Source organism: Bolinopsis microptera, chromosome 2 (genome assembly GCF_026151205.1).
Source record: "Bolinopsis microptera isolate Bmic1 chromosome 2, MBARI_Bmic_1.0, whole genome shotgun sequence".
Taxonomy (NCBI): domain Eukaryota; kingdom Metazoa; phylum Ctenophora; class Tentaculata; order Lobata; family Bolinopsidae; genus Bolinopsis; species Bolinopsis microptera.
Window position 1 is genome coordinate 22,812,499 of NC_087073.1, and position 15,517 is coordinate 22,828,015.

The 15,517-nt window shown below is 40.5% G+C and overlaps 2 protein-coding genes across 2 annotated transcripts in view; one reads left to right on the plus strand and one right to left on the minus strand.

The window, feature by feature from the left end:
* The window catches only part of LOC134810973 (alpha-mannosidase 2x-like), a 38,677-nt gene extending 31,673 nt beyond the window's left edge, over positions 1-7,004 (minus strand). The window contains exons 1-7 of the mRNA XM_063817669.1: positions 6,929-7,004; positions 5,775-5,834; positions 3,418-3,498; positions 3,074-3,119; positions 1,995-2,087; positions 1,388-1,497; positions 16-77 (exon numbers count right to left, since the gene is read on the minus strand). Coding sequence (XP_063673739.1) covers positions 16-77; positions 1,388-1,497; positions 1,995-2,087; positions 3,074-3,119; positions 3,418-3,498; positions 5,775-5,834; positions 6,929-6,976 — 500 coding nt within the window. The 5' untranslated portion in view covers positions 6,977-7,004. The remainder of the gene's footprint in view (positions 1-15; positions 78-1,387; positions 1,498-1,994; positions 2,088-3,073; positions 3,120-3,417; positions 3,499-5,774; positions 5,835-6,928) is intronic.
* Positions 7,005-8,613: 1,609 nt separating this feature from the next.
* Positions 8,614-15,517, plus strand: part of LOC134811101 (uncharacterized) — a 100,097-nt gene continuing 93,193 nt past the window's right edge. The window contains exon 1 of the mRNA XM_063817824.1: positions 8,614-8,618. The gene's annotated coding sequence lies outside the window, so the exon portion shown is untranslated. The remainder of the gene's footprint in view (positions 8,619-15,517) is intronic.

A 15,517-nucleotide genomic window follows, 5' to 3' on the forward strand; every position in this document is an offset into this window, starting at 1 on the left:
GCATAGTTACTATACCTTCTCATGTCCAGTTTAACGTCCACATCCTGCTCCTCCCACCACAACTTGAAGAACGACACCTGAAACAGTATTTAGATAGACGAAATATCTATATTCTTTGAAATTTATGTGCAATAATTACGTAAGTTATTTAAGGTTTGCCAGTGGTTACTTTTGGGCCATACGTTCTGTCGGAATTCAACTTATAGGAATAGTCCATTTAATGGTAAAATGGGCAAAGCTTTTACAGAATGCATAATCTGGCTGCTTGGGATGAATCTTATCTTGGTAATAATAGTAATTCCTGGTATTGTTAACCCTGGACCGCTTCCTCTAAGTGCAAATGTGGGGAATGCGGGTAAACTCAGTATTTACTTTCATCCGTCTACCCGTCTACCCGTCTACCCGTCTACCCGTCTACCCGTCTACCCGTCTACCCGTCTACCCGTCTACCCGTCTACCCGTCTACCCGTCTACCCGTCTACCCGTCTATCCGTCTATCCGTCTATCCGTCTACCCGTCTACCCGTCTATCCTTCTATCCGTCTATCCGTCTACCCGTCTATCCGTCTACCCGTCTACCCGTCTATCCGTCTATCCGTCTATCCGTCTATCCGTCTATCCGTCTATCCGTCTATCCGTCTATCCGTCTATACGTCTATCCGTCTACCCGTCTATCCGTCTATCCGTCTATCCGTCTATCCGTCTATCCATCTACCCGTCTATCCGTCTACCTGTCTATCCGTCTACCTGTCTATCTGTCTATCCGACTATCCGTCTACCCGTCTATCCGTCTATCCGTCTATCCGTCTATCCGTCTACGCAGAGTTTATAAAGTTTTTGCAAAATTAAAACATTATAATCGAGTGCGCTACACTTTCCACTTGATATATTTATTGGTGCAACTACATTGTAGGGAAAATTGATCGTGGGTGGTGTAACTGCGAACATGCTAGAAACTCAATTTGAATTTTTATTACAGTAGGTCATGAAATTTGCAGTAAGATCTGAAAAGACGCATAGTATATGTATGCTATATATAGCAAACGAATTTGAAATAACAAAGTTATCAAGGGCCAGCGTTAATCAAGCAATTCGTTTATTTCTTTAGCAAAATTGATTGGGTTATTTATATATGGGGGGGGGGGGGGGGGGGGGGGGGTATTTCACTAAAGGACTAATCATGTGAAAGCGTGATTCCCATAATGTGGATCTAGTTTAAACCCAATGAACGAACATTCAGTAAAAATGAGCATAGTTAAAATTCGATTTGTATATAGGGGGGGGGTGACACCTATATATACAATATTATATCATGGTATATAGGGGGGGTGACACCTATATATACAATATTATATCACATACCATGGTATTAATGTCCTTTAATTTACCTCTGCATAAATGAACTTGAAGTCAGAATGCTCCATAGCAAATATGTACAGCCAAGACAATATATATCGCACTTTATTCTCGTAGTATTTAGTATAAGTTTCCAGCCAGCCTGGAGGAGAACACAGTGAGATACTAATCTTACTATATATAAAGCGAGACGATATATGTTTATCCGTACCATTTTACTGACACCACGGCATCAACTTTAACGTGACTTTCCACAAAAACCGTAAAAGATATACAACTGAAACTTTTTTGACCGGGTCAAATGTTTTAATGGCCTCCAAATCAGCATGAAAAAATAAAAAATTGGCCAAGAAATAGAAGTTTTAGAGCCCCAAATTTGGACCCCCAAGTGGTGTCAAAAACGCGAATTAAATAGATAATAATTATTTTAGTCTCTTGAGTCTTGACACCATTTTAAGGTTATACGGGTTCCTGCTAGTAATAGTAACTGTTAAATACTATACTAATAATAATAGTAACTGTTAAATACTATATTAATAATAGTAACTGTTAAATACTATATTTTGTTAATTTTTAATGAGATTAATAAACATCAATTTGACGTAAGAAGTAAGACTGGATCTGAGATCTAGGTGTTACCTGGGTCGCAGTGCGAATGCGGAATAAGAAATACTCTCAAATTTTGTGAGTTTGGTAAAGGCTGCAAGTCTGGAAATGAGGTCTGGTTGTGCCCTGAAATCATATCAGCAGGTTAACTATACCAGATACTATACCAGATACTATACCAGATACTATACCAGGTACTATACCAGATACTATACCAGGTACTATACCAGATACTATACCAGATACTATACCAGGTACTATACCAGGTACTATACCAGATACTATACCAGGTAATATACCAGATACTATACCAGATAATATACCAGGTACTATACCAGGTACTATACCAGATACTATACCAGGTAATATACCAGATACTATACCAGATAATATACCAGGTACTATACCAGGTACTATACCAGATACTATACCAGGTACTATACCAGGTACTATACCAGATACTATACCAGGTACTATACCAGGTACTATACCAGGTACTATACCAGGTACTATACCAGGTACTATACCAGGTACTATACCAGGTACTATACCAGGTACTATACCAGGTACTATACCAGGTACTATACCAGGTACTATACCAGGTACTATACCAGGTACTATACCAGGTACTATACCAGGTACTATACCAGGTACTATACCAGGTACTATACCAGGTACTATACCAGATACTATACCAGGTACTATACCAGGTACTATACCAGATACTATACCAGATACTATACCAGGTACTATACCAGATACTATACCAGATACTATACCAGGTACTATACCAGGTACCATACCAGGTACTATACCAGATACTATACCAGATACTATACCAGATACTATACCAGGTACTATACCAGGTACTATACCAGATACTATACCAGATACTATACCAGGTACTATACCAGGTACTATACCAGATACTATACCAGGTACTATACCAGGTACTATACCAGGTACTATACCAGGTACTATACTATAGATTAAACAGGATTTAAAAGAAGAAAGAAAGATTACAGTGAAAGGTCTGGTGAATAATCCATACCAATACTACATAGGGGGGGGGGGGCTGGGGTGTGACACCTCCCCACTTACTACTACTTTACCTCCGTGGTCAAGGTGAAAATCTAACTCTTCTACCAAGGAGGAAATCTGAGGATTTAAATTTTAAATTTATGTAGAAAGATAATACACAATTGAAAACGGGTAGATCCGATTATTCAAACTATCAAATAAATGAAAATATTACTGGTTTTAAACAATCTTTGTAGCCATTGTTTTTATTTAAGTTCATTGTTGTTTTATTCCCTACCCACTCCCCCCCCCCCCCCCCCCCCCCCCCCCTTATAATATACGTTACCACAAGTTGGGGACTCAAATTTTAATACATTAATGATTAATTATTAATTTCTTATTATTGATACAACAATATATACAATAAAAACCTGACCTGAATGTCTGCTTTATTATTATTATCAAGTTTTATCTCCATACACGAGTCCATAACACTGACTTGTGAAGCTTCTGTTTTCTAAATAATGAAAACGAATTAGTGAACTTTCGGTGGTTGATAACTGGAAAAATGTACATTTCAATGTTCACAGTATGGCCTGGTTCACAGTATGGCCTGGTTCACAGTATGGCCTGGTTCACAGTATGGCCTGGTTCACAGTATGGCCTGGTTCACAGTATGGCCTGGTTCACAGTATGGCCTGGTTCACAGTATGGCCTGGTTCACAGTATGGCCTGGTTCACAGTATGGCCTGGTTCACAGTATGGCCTGGTTCACAGTATGGCCTGGTTCACAGTATGGCCTGGTTCACAGTATGGCCTGGTTCACAGTATGGCCTGGTTCACAGTATGGCCTGGTTCACAGTATGGCCTGGTTCACAGTATGGCCTGGTTCACAGTATGGCCTGGTTCACAGTATGGCCTGGTTCACAGTATGGCCTGGTTCACAGTATGGCCTGGTTCACAGTATGGCCTGGTTCACAGTATGGCCTGGTTCACAGTATGGCCTGGTTCACAGTATGGCCTGGTTCACAGTATGGCCTGGTTCACAGTATGGCCTGGTTCACAGTATGGCCTGGTTCACAGTATGGCCTGGTTCACAGTATGGCCTGGTAGCGGTATGGCCTGGTTCACAGTATGGCCTGGTTCACAGTATGGCCTGGTTCACAGTATGGCCTGGTTCACAGTATGGCCTGGTTCACAGTATGGCCTGGTTCACAGTATGGCCTGGTTCACAGTATGGCCTGGTTCACAGTATGGCCTGGTTCACAGTATGGCCTGGTTCACAGTATGGCCTGGTTCACAGTATGGCCTGGTTCACAGTATGGCCTGGTTCACAGTATGGCCTGGTTCACAGTATGGCCTGGTTCACAGTATGGCCTGGTTCACAGTATGGCCTGGTTCACAGTATGGCCTGGTTCACAGTATGGCCTGGTTCACAGTATGGCCTGGTTCACAGTATGGCCTGGTTCACAGTATGGCCTGGTTCACAGTATGGCCTGGTTCACAGTATGGCCTGGTTCACAGTATGGCCTGGTTCACAGTATGGCCTGGTTCACAGTATGGCCTGGTTCACAGTATGGCCTGGTTCACAGTATGGCCTGGTTCACAGTATGGCCTGGTTCACAGTATGGCCTGGTTCACAGTATGGCCTGGTTCACAGTATGGCCTGGTTCACAGTATGGCCTGGTTCACAGTATGGCCTGGTTCACAGTATGGCCTGGTAGCGGTAAGATTTAGGATCTTGAATTTATAAACTGAAAAGTTATTTCTTAGCTGTTTAAGAGGGCAAGGCCAGGGTCTTCATGGAAATTCTCTCGAAATCGACCTTTTAGTTTTTCTAATAGAAGAGAGTAATATCTATCAGCTGCTTTTGATCCCATCGGTCAAAGGTCAGTAATTGTATCGTGCAAGCGATTTTCAATAGATTGCTCACTGAATAAAACAAAATTTAAATAAAACAAAACTTTATTTTATACCCACATTCAATTCATATTTAGTTCAATACAAATATTTAAAGTCAAAATAACCATTTCACAGAAGTGGTTTTATTATAATAAAGCCATTTGTAATAAGTGTACAACTACAAGTGATAAATTAATAAATTAATTTACACTAAACAAGAATTCTTGATGAGCGCTGTAGTTCGGAAATATAAACCAGTGCGCAGAACTAGTGTTGCAAAGTAAAAATTGTGTCAAGTCATTTGTAAATTTTTTCCATTCACACGCTTTTGTAAAAAAGCAATAGTGAAAGGTTACAAATGGTATTTTTTGCAGAAAAACATGGATTTTGGAGAACGAGGTAGGTGGGTCTGAATATGTTGTCATTCCTTTCGTTAGTTACCATGTCTGGCTCGTGATATGTAGATAAATACACTTAAAAGCCGCGCCTGCTCGAGACCTAATTCCTGTGTGAGACCTAATTTTTCCGTTCGACCTAGTTTCATCTTGGTGACAGTAAATAAAACTTCTTTTTTTTCAAAACTTTTTTGATTTTCCTGATAGTTTCAGGGTGATTGCTCAAAAACTGTAAAGGAAGATTTTTTAGACTCGATTTTCAGAGGGTGCGATTGTTTTTGTTTCTTCGAAACAACACTGGGGGCGACATGACATGACACCTCCACCCACTTTGACCTTTGACCGGCGATGAATTCAGCTAGGAAGATTTATAATAACTCTATTTAAAAAACTAAAAATTCGATTTCGGGAAAATTTGCACGAAGACCCCCCTGCCCCCTAATAGGCTCAAAGAACTTATTTATTATTATTAACTTGAAATTTTAATTAAACATACAAATGGTTGTAATCTGGGTAATGTGTTATCTGTCTGTAGCGTGTCTAGGTGCTCAATATCCTGAAATTGAATAAGATAGGTTTATCACATTAAACAGATTAAACGATTCAAAAGTCAAATTACATGGGAATGTCTGACCCCACATGAATAAATCTCTCAGGTTTGGAGATGCATCATCCCAGGGCCTTCCGAGTGATAGGGTTACAGTGACTGCTAGTAGAGAAAATATGAGTATCGGGCATTGGCTCGACCTCCGAGGCGGGGTATCCGTGAGGCGTGAGGACCCTGGTCGTAATCAGCTCTGCACTGTTTCAGTGTATCATGATGCCTGAAATCTCGGACACTGCCTGCGTACGGGGTAGACAGCCACGGATGATTTTGTCTGTGATTTTTTTCATCACTTCCTGACATGAGCCAGACCTCAGCTGGATCCTTCCTATCCCTTTTTTTTTACTTCCCGTTCAATCTACCTCTTCATTATCAGTTAGAGCTGCCTTGCATTCGAACTTCGCCCCCACAGTTCACCACGACACCTCTTTTGGAGGCCTTCTGCCGGGCAACACTAGCTCTCAGACACTGGCTAACTTACCGCACACGGCTTAGTTTCTGTGTCTTTTCCGTGGCCGTGTGTGCCGTTTTGTGCCGCCCTCTCTGCTGTTCTCACGTTTGCGCTCACCCACTTTTCAGTGGGCTGTTCATTTGACAGAGATACTGGCTGGCACTCTCATCATTTTCTCACTCACCATCACTGCCCAATCAAAATTATGCAATCAAAATCACTATACACCCACGATCATATGAACAAAACACAAAGCTTTGAAATATATATTTTTCTGTTTGAGATAACGTTACTAACACGTCAAAATGACGACATTTTTCGCTTTTAATTTTATTTGTGTTTATCTTCTGGAACTGCAGATGATACATAAAATATACAAGTATCATTTTCGATTTTTTTAAACTTTGTCTACTAGTGAAAGAAGTAAGAATTATAAATAATTTTGATCTCTGAGTTTGAGTAAACTTTAGCCTTTAGACGAAACTTTTTTAATTCAAACCAAAAAAATTTAAATATTTTATGTTGAAAGAAAACATTAGAATACTAAATATGTATTTGAAATGTTCAATAAAGAAATAACAATTTATTCACAAACCTGTGAGGTGTATTGAAACATGAGGAAAACAGTGAAGCAGACTACCATCAAAAAAAGCCATTTTCCGTATGTTCGTCGTATCATCACAGCTAGAGCGAATGAAAAGTTACTTTGAAAGTTATTTTAATACCCATTACCATAACTTACCTACATTAAAGATGAATATGCATAATGCATATCGATGTACCTTTGGGTCAATTTACTGGTACAAGGACGGTACTTCACCAGCAAGTAAAATACGGTCATTCACAGTAAAACCCTGATCTTCCATAGCAGTGGCCAGGGATAGAGCCGTTAAACTGGAAATTACATGGGTGCTCTCAAGACTTGAGGTAAATCGTTGTTTTGATTGTTTACATTATGTATGTTAAACCCTATTTGGGGGAAAGGAAACATCCGTGGTAAATCAGGGTTCAGGGTAAATTTGTGTTTTTTTTTAACATTATACATGTTAAGCTCTATTTTGGGGAAAGGAGATGGCTGCAGTGAATCGGGGTTTGCGGTAAATTCCTAATTTGTTTTTTAGTATATAAATGAAGTGTTTTGCCGTGAATATTAATTTCCAATAAACTTGTTAATTTTCCAATAAACTTATTAATTTTCCAATAAACAATGTTTTCAGTGTTGAAAGTTTAGTTTCTTAAATCCTGGAGTAGTCATTCGTGTCCCTGATATTTGGGTTAATTCTAACTCTCCCTTCCAATAAACTTAAAATTTTAACTTGATGAATGAAATGAAATTGTGCCAATAAAAGATATCCACTTCTTTGATCTTTCAGATTTGCAAATTAGGAGAGAATGTGCCAATCCAACAGCACGACCTCGCAGCAACTCTTCGGATCACACTTTTTCGAGAATGAAGATGAGAAGGCAGACACAATAAGGAAAGCAAATTATATCGCTATGTTGCGTGGGAATGGCCGATAAATCTTCAAAATAAACGTGCAAATTTTCTAGTTCAAACCTCTCTATACCAAGCTTCCCCGAGGAAACAAAAAGTGCCCGGTAGAGAAAAAGCCATAGAGAGGTTCACATGATACGAATTCCTAGTATCTAAGGCCTCTCAAATAACCTGTCAAATGTCTCATATACTCCATTAGTACGCGAAACAGATAATTTCAGCAATGGTAATTGTCTAGCTATTATAAGGATAGACACCCTCGAAAAATGAATAAACAAATAAAATAGATTAAATGTTATTTATTTTATTTGTATACAAATGATACAAGTTTTAAAAACCAGGGTAAAAAATAAAACCATTGGCCTTTGTAAAGTTGTAATATATGACTTACTGTAATATATTAATGGTTTTTAGCAAGGGGCCATCTACTTAGGACGTCCGGCACTACTATATAACAAATAAGTTTTAATACTTCCAACACTACTATATAACAAATAATTTGAGGATGTACCATGGAAGTCTAGAGTACCCGCAACAAGAAATGCAGCTGTAAACGACTTGGTAACGGGGTGCATGTGAGCTCTGGGGGCCAGTGGCATCAGAAGACTGGCTATCAGCCTTGGAAATAAGATGAGTTCTTTAGATTCATGTCACATCTGCACTGCATCTCCATCACAATGACACAAACTCTTTCTCCTTCACTACCCTACCCTACCCTAGCCTAGCCCTACCCCTCCCTCCTTTTACCTGTTGCGGGTACTCTGGACTGCATGGACATCCTTGAATAGAGGTATTTTATATAGTAGTGTTGTGGTATTATACTGTGTACATGTATATATATTCTATCCTATATTATATATCAATATATTCTATATCTATATTATATACTGTATATTTTATATACAAACTTTTCCTTACCCCCACCTCCCCTTCCTCTATAAATTGTACTCAAATCCCACACCCAACCTGCTATTGACTTACTAAATAACCTCTATATCTCTACATTGGGCCATAGCAGTCCACCCCGCTCCCTTCCCCTCCCTCCCCTATTCCACCAAGCACCAACATCTCTCCAAATCACATCATAAACTTTCATGTAATTAGACCTTGTGTTCCTTTTTTATTTTATTTTGAAAATGATTTTGTTTAACTTTACCTCTTTACCTGATATCACTCACCCCTGTCAAAACTGTGTTACTCTCATTATCTTATTTTCAGGCTGTTGGTTGGTTTGATGGTGCCCTGGCCCCCATCTCATTATGTGCTCCCTACCATCTATTCTTCATGCAAGACAGAACTCTTACTGAAGATAATTCTCGATCAACGAGATCGAGAAACAACTCCTCTCCCCTGGATGGAAATGTTATTGACTTTACGAAACCTATCACCATCACAACGCCCGGATGCTATGTGCTTAGCAATCCTGACTCTGGTTGTAGAATCAGTCTCTTTCAGGATGTGTTTGCAAGCCAACTGTGTGACCAATTTTCCTCTGAAATCGAAAATACTGGCACCCTTAAACAGTACAACTCAATCCATAGGCAGTCTCAGGCGCCACTTCCAAGACTCTCGTCATGGTTTGGACCCGTAGACTATGCGTTCTCAGGAATCGTAATGAAAGCTAATTCTGTCTCCCAATGTCCTCGCCTTATTGCAGCATATCAGAACATGGCCGAAAACCTCTTCACACCCAACAACATTGATTGCTCCTCTGACTGCTTTTTGATCAACCAGTATAGGACTGGACGTGATTCCTGTGGTGAGCACAGTGACAATGAGCCAGAGGTCGACCTCTCAAAACCTGTCGTTACTCTGTCACTTGGCCAACAGCGCTGCATGCTCATCAGAGAGGCTAAGAACCCTGGAAATGCCATCACAGTCAAACTCGACCAGGGTTCAGTTCTTGTAATGCATGGTACTGATTTCCAAAAGAAGTATACGCACCAAATACCCAAAGATAATGCGATCACTAATTCACGTACCTCTGTGACCTACAGGACCTGCAGCTCCACTTTCCTAAGAAACCGAAGTGCCCTATCTACACCCCTGAAAGAGATATCTATCACTCCTATACTTGCCCCCAAGACCCCTGGAGTCTCAGGCTCACCATCGCTACCTCTGCACAACAGACGTAGATCCTCCTTGTCTCTGTCTAGCTTCTCACAAGTTGACACCAGCTCAGTTGGGTCTCCAGTGGCCAGTAGTTCTCCTTCCATAACCAGCAGCAAAACATCAGTCTCTGATAGTGATACATTGCCTCTCAGCATAGAAGCCATGCTTGAAGCCATTGATCTAATGAAAGACAAAACCGTGAAAAGCGAACTTTCTCGCCATGGCAGCACAAACTCTGGAACACCTCTGGATTGTAAGAAAAGACTGAAGAAAGTTGCGAAAGCATGTCACAAACGCCTGAGCACGCTTCTTGTTGAGCCTCCAGTAGTCTCAGCTGAGCCCGAATGCGTTACCCATTCCCTCCAAACTTTGGAAAACTCTGTTATTGATCTACAATCCAAAATAAGTCTACAACATAGCACCCTCCAAACACTTGTCTTATGTTCTGACAGTAATTCCAATCAAAAAGGTAGTGTCAGCCCCCCTAACCTGTCTAATGAACTCAACACTATGGACAAGAGACTTGAAAAGTTAGAGGATATAATGAGCAGCATAAACGAAAAACAACATGAAACTGCTACCTCCCTTAAAGCCTTCGAAGCAGATGTCACTGCAATTAAGAACAAAGTAGATGACTCTAAGGCCTGCCTACAGTCTCTCCAGCTTAATGACCGCACCACCCCATCCAGAAAAAAGCCATCGCCTCATCCTCAAAACCAGAACCACCCAACCAGCCAACCCACAGCCCTAGTAGACAAACACGAAAACCAAAAAAGGTTCTACTCCTACATGACTCCCAGATGAACAACTTTCTACCTGAGTCATTTTCCTCTGGGTTCAAGGTGGAAAAAATGAAAGTAGGCTCTTATACTGACATGATAAAAGACCACTGTATGAGAGATGTCATTAAACAGCCAGAGGTCGACTGTTACATTCTCCAGCTTGGAGTCAATGCTCTGTTAATAAAGCGATTGAGGATGCAAAATCAGTCATCGATAAACTCCTCTCGAGCTCCAGTGCAAAGGTTGTCATCTCCCTACCCACCCCAACCCCTGGATTAATCAGTGAACTTACCAACCAATTTGTCTCAGAAATAACCCAATTTGTCTCAGCTAAAAGAGGGTTAAGTGACTTTTACCGCCGCCTATATACTGTAAACAATACTGGAAACTTTTCCCGTGCCATCTCTGTTGCTGAGTCATCCCAAGACTCTCCTAACCCATTGAAGGAGGACCAACTTCATGTCTCAGAGTATGGTTTGAAAAAACTTTGTTTGAATATTAAACTTGGCCTATACCGTGCCTTTGGTATGAGATCCCATAGAAAGCAGCCCCCTACAGAGCATTAGATTAACCCTAAAATTCAAGAAAAAACAAGTATCACGAGATCAAGTCGCTGTGATGTCCTGGAACATCCAGGACAGCACAGGAGACGGGTCTAACAAATTTGAAAATAGCGAATTTTTGTCAATCCTAAAACAAGCTAACATTCTTTGTCTTCAAGAAACAAAGAAGCAAGTTAAGATTGAAGGATACCTCTCTTTTAATAGCAACCGCAAAAATTCACGCTCAGGAGGGGTCTGCATTCTTGCGGAAAATGACCTAAGAAAAGGTGTCTCTAGTGTGCTTTGTAATGAATCTGATGACATTATTGTTGTTAAACTGGACAAGAACTTTTTTAAACTTGATTTTGACCTATTTTTGGTATGTTATTATATTAGCCCTGCATACTCGTCCTATGTCAAGAAGAATCCAGATTATACTGCTAATACCTTCTCTGCTCTTGACTCTATCTGTATCAGACTACGTCAAAAGGGAGAAGTTATTATGTGTGGCGATGCAAATGCAAGAACTGGAAAACTCCCAGACTATATCCTTTCCTGTAATGCACCTGCCATCCATGACATCTATAACGACATTGGACTCGAGCACGACATAGAAGAACCAAGAAACAATTCTGACCTTACAATATCTGAACCCCACTGCCAACACTTCCTTGACATGGTTATCAATAACCAACTCAAAATTCTTAATGGTCGTACCCTTGGGGACACCACTGGAAAAATGACCTGTCACAAATACAATGGAAGCAGTGTGGTTGACTATTTTGTAATCACCTCATGGGCAAGAGATCATGTAAACTCTCTCCAAGTAAAAGAGTTCACATCATACTCTGATCATTGTCCATTAGTCTTGAAACTCACTACATTTGAACCATTTGTCGCAAACTTCCAGCTCCCAGACTTTTCTAACTTTCCTTGTGGCTATAAGTGGGACAACAACACCTCCCATTCACTATTTAAAAAAGCCCTTACCTCGCCCGAAATTATCAACAATCTGGAAAGCATTGTGACAAATGAATTTAGCAGTACTCTGGAGGGCAATCACGAACTGAACGATGCAGTCATAAAATGTCTCCACAGTGCTGCTGATATAGCCTTAAAAGTGAAAAAGCCTCCCAAAAATTCTGCCCGTAAAAAATGGTTCGACCCACAAGTCAACTCCTCGCGGCGGAACCTTAATAGGCTAGCAAATCGGCTTGGTAGTAAGCACTGTAACAGTATCCTCAGACTAGAATATTTTAAGCAACGCAACAAGCATAGCAATTTTGTAAACAGTAAGAAAGTAGCTTTCCTTAAGAAGTTAAATGAAGCTATAGAAGAAGGTCACATACTCGACTGGAAAAAATTTAAACGGCTTAAACAAGAACATGACACTAGCCCCTTACTTGACAAATTTGATTTAGCTTCCATGACTTCTTTGCATCCCTTTATAAAAAACCAGACCAGGAGCCAGATCTCACTCACCACAATCTTAAACATTACCCTGAACCACCAGATCTGGATATCCTAAATAAGCTCATGTCAGAATCTGAAGTGACTTCTGCCATCAAAAATCTCAAAAAAGGTAAAAGTTGCTCAAACGACTTGATATCCAACGAGATGCTTCAGAGCGTAACTCCGCTTTGTCTCAAAGCCATCCTCAAAAACTTCAACCACTCACTGGTCTCCGGTTACTATCCATGGCACACCAGCATCATTACTCCTATTTACAAGTCTGGCAACCCTTTCAGCCCGGACAACTACAGAGCAATAGCTGTTGGTAGCTGTATGGGTAAACTGTTTTCTAGCATCTTACTTGAGCGTCTCCTGCACTTCAAAAAGCTCTACTGCCCTGACCCAAAAGAACAACTAGGGTTCTCGAAGGGTGCTCAAACAAATGACCACGTTTTTACCCTTAAGACAGTCATTGACAAATATACCAAGGTTAAGAAAGCTCGCCTCTATGCATGCTTTGTTGATCTAAGAAAGGCCTTTGACACTGTATGTAGGGACCTCCTTCTGCACAAAATCACATGCCTTGGAATAACTGGAAACTTCTTCAATTGCCTAAGTGATATGTATAGAAACTCAATAGCTCATATAAAAATCTCCAAACTCTTGTCCCCTAATATTGACATTGGAAAAGGAACAGAGCAGGGACACCCTCTATCACCGGACCTTTTTAAAATCTATATCAACGACTTGTCATCTCTCCTGAAATCTGTTGGTGATTATCCTATTCTAGCTGACGTCTTAATATCACATCTGCTCTGGGCTGACGATCTTGTCCTACTTGCCCTAAGTCCCAAGGCCTTGCAAGACAATATAAACATCCTATTCGACTTCTGTAACTCTATGGGCCTTGAAGTAAACATTTAAAAAACCAAGATTCTCATATTCTGCCCTCCTAAAAGAAAACAATCCTATAAAACATTCATTTTGGGAGGCCAGCCCATCCAACACACCGAAAAATACTGCTATCTTGGCATTATATTCCACAGAAATGGATCTTTTACAGCAGCAAATACTGAACTGAGGGCCAAGGCTCTCCGTGCTCTCTATGGCCTCAAAGGCAATATCGTCAAAGATGCCCTCTCTCACCGTTCTCTAAACATTCTATTTGACTCTCTAATAAAACCGATACTGCTCTATGGCTGCCAAATCTTATGTCCCCACTCAAAAACCATGAGATACCTCTCCAAAACAGATAGCAATACTCTCAGGTACATCTCACAAGACCACTATGAAAGATTCCACCTTAAGTTTATCAAGTGGTCCTTGTCTGTCCATTCAAAAGCATCAAATATAGGCTGCTGGGGAGAAAGTGGGCGCCACCCCCTCTTCTTTGAAGCCTGCAAACTTGCAATAGATTTCTATACTCGCCTTGAAAGCACTGAAAATGAACTTCTCTCCGCTGCATCTCACGAGCAGATTATGCTGGGCCTTCCTTGGTACACCAACATCTCTAATCTTCTCACCAAATATAACTTCCCCCACTCATCCTCTTCAAAATCCAAGCTCTCTACCCAAATCAGTCACAACATGAGGGAAGAATTTGTGGATACCTGGAAATCTGCCAAGGCATCCTCACCTAAATTAGAATTCTACAATCAAATTAAACATGATTTTGAACCAGAAACATACTTAGGAGTGGTTAAGATCCCCGATGCTCGGAAAAGCTTAACAAGGTTTCGTATTAGCTGCCACAATCTTTACATTGAAAGGGGCCGTTACGAAACCCCCCTAGTACCAAGAGAACATCGATGGTGCACTTTTTGCTTTTTCAGCAAGGGCCTTAAGCCTATTGAGGACGAAATTCATGTTCTAACTGACTGTTTACTCTACTCCTCAGTTAGAGAAAAATTTAACTTCCATCCCAAAAATATTACTGACCTAGCCGGTTTGCTATCCGATAAAACTCTAGACCCTACAAAATTTACTGCCACAGCAAGAGCAATCCATTCAATTCTCTCTGTGAACGAAAATTTTACAGCCTACTATAAGAGCCCAGATTTCCACTCAAAGACTGGCCAATGCATAATGCTATAGGACCTCAAAAATAGTATTATAAAACATTTCTATTTTATCCCTACACATCTGTAAGTAACTAGAATTGTGTAACCTTAAATTATTTCAGAATTATAACTATTGTGAATTCAATAAAATAATTATCATTTTTGTATCCTTGTATCCTTGTATCCTTGTATCCTAGGGAGGGGGTGGTTTTGGAATTTCGGACAAACTCGGACAGGGGGAGGGGGGTGGTTTCTGAAAATCCGGACGTCCCGAAAGTTTGGCAGAATTAACGAAAAAGTCCCATTTATTTCAACTCTGAATTTTATTTCAACTCTTTGAATTTTATTTGACCAACAAACTAGGACTTTTGAGGTATGAGCCAGTTTCTCCCCAGGTTGTAGCATTAACTACCCTTCTGTTTAAATACCAAGAAGGTATTTCAGGTGTCGCAGATGCACTTGCTCAAGTTGTTGTTTAGTGATGTGAGATACCGCATGATCAAGGTTATGAAACTTGCTGAAGCTAGAAAGGACCTTATTGACGGTGGGTAGAACCGGGGCCTTCTCAATCTGGAGTAAGCTCCAAGACCTTTACGGTAGAGAGAGTCAGTTGCTTACCGAAATTTCCCTGTGCTGCTTATAATAATCCCAAAATAGCAGTAGCAGGAGACCATCTTGATATCTCTGTCATGAATGGAAGGACGCCAGTTTGGAATGTCTGGTCCTTTGCCATTGAAGACC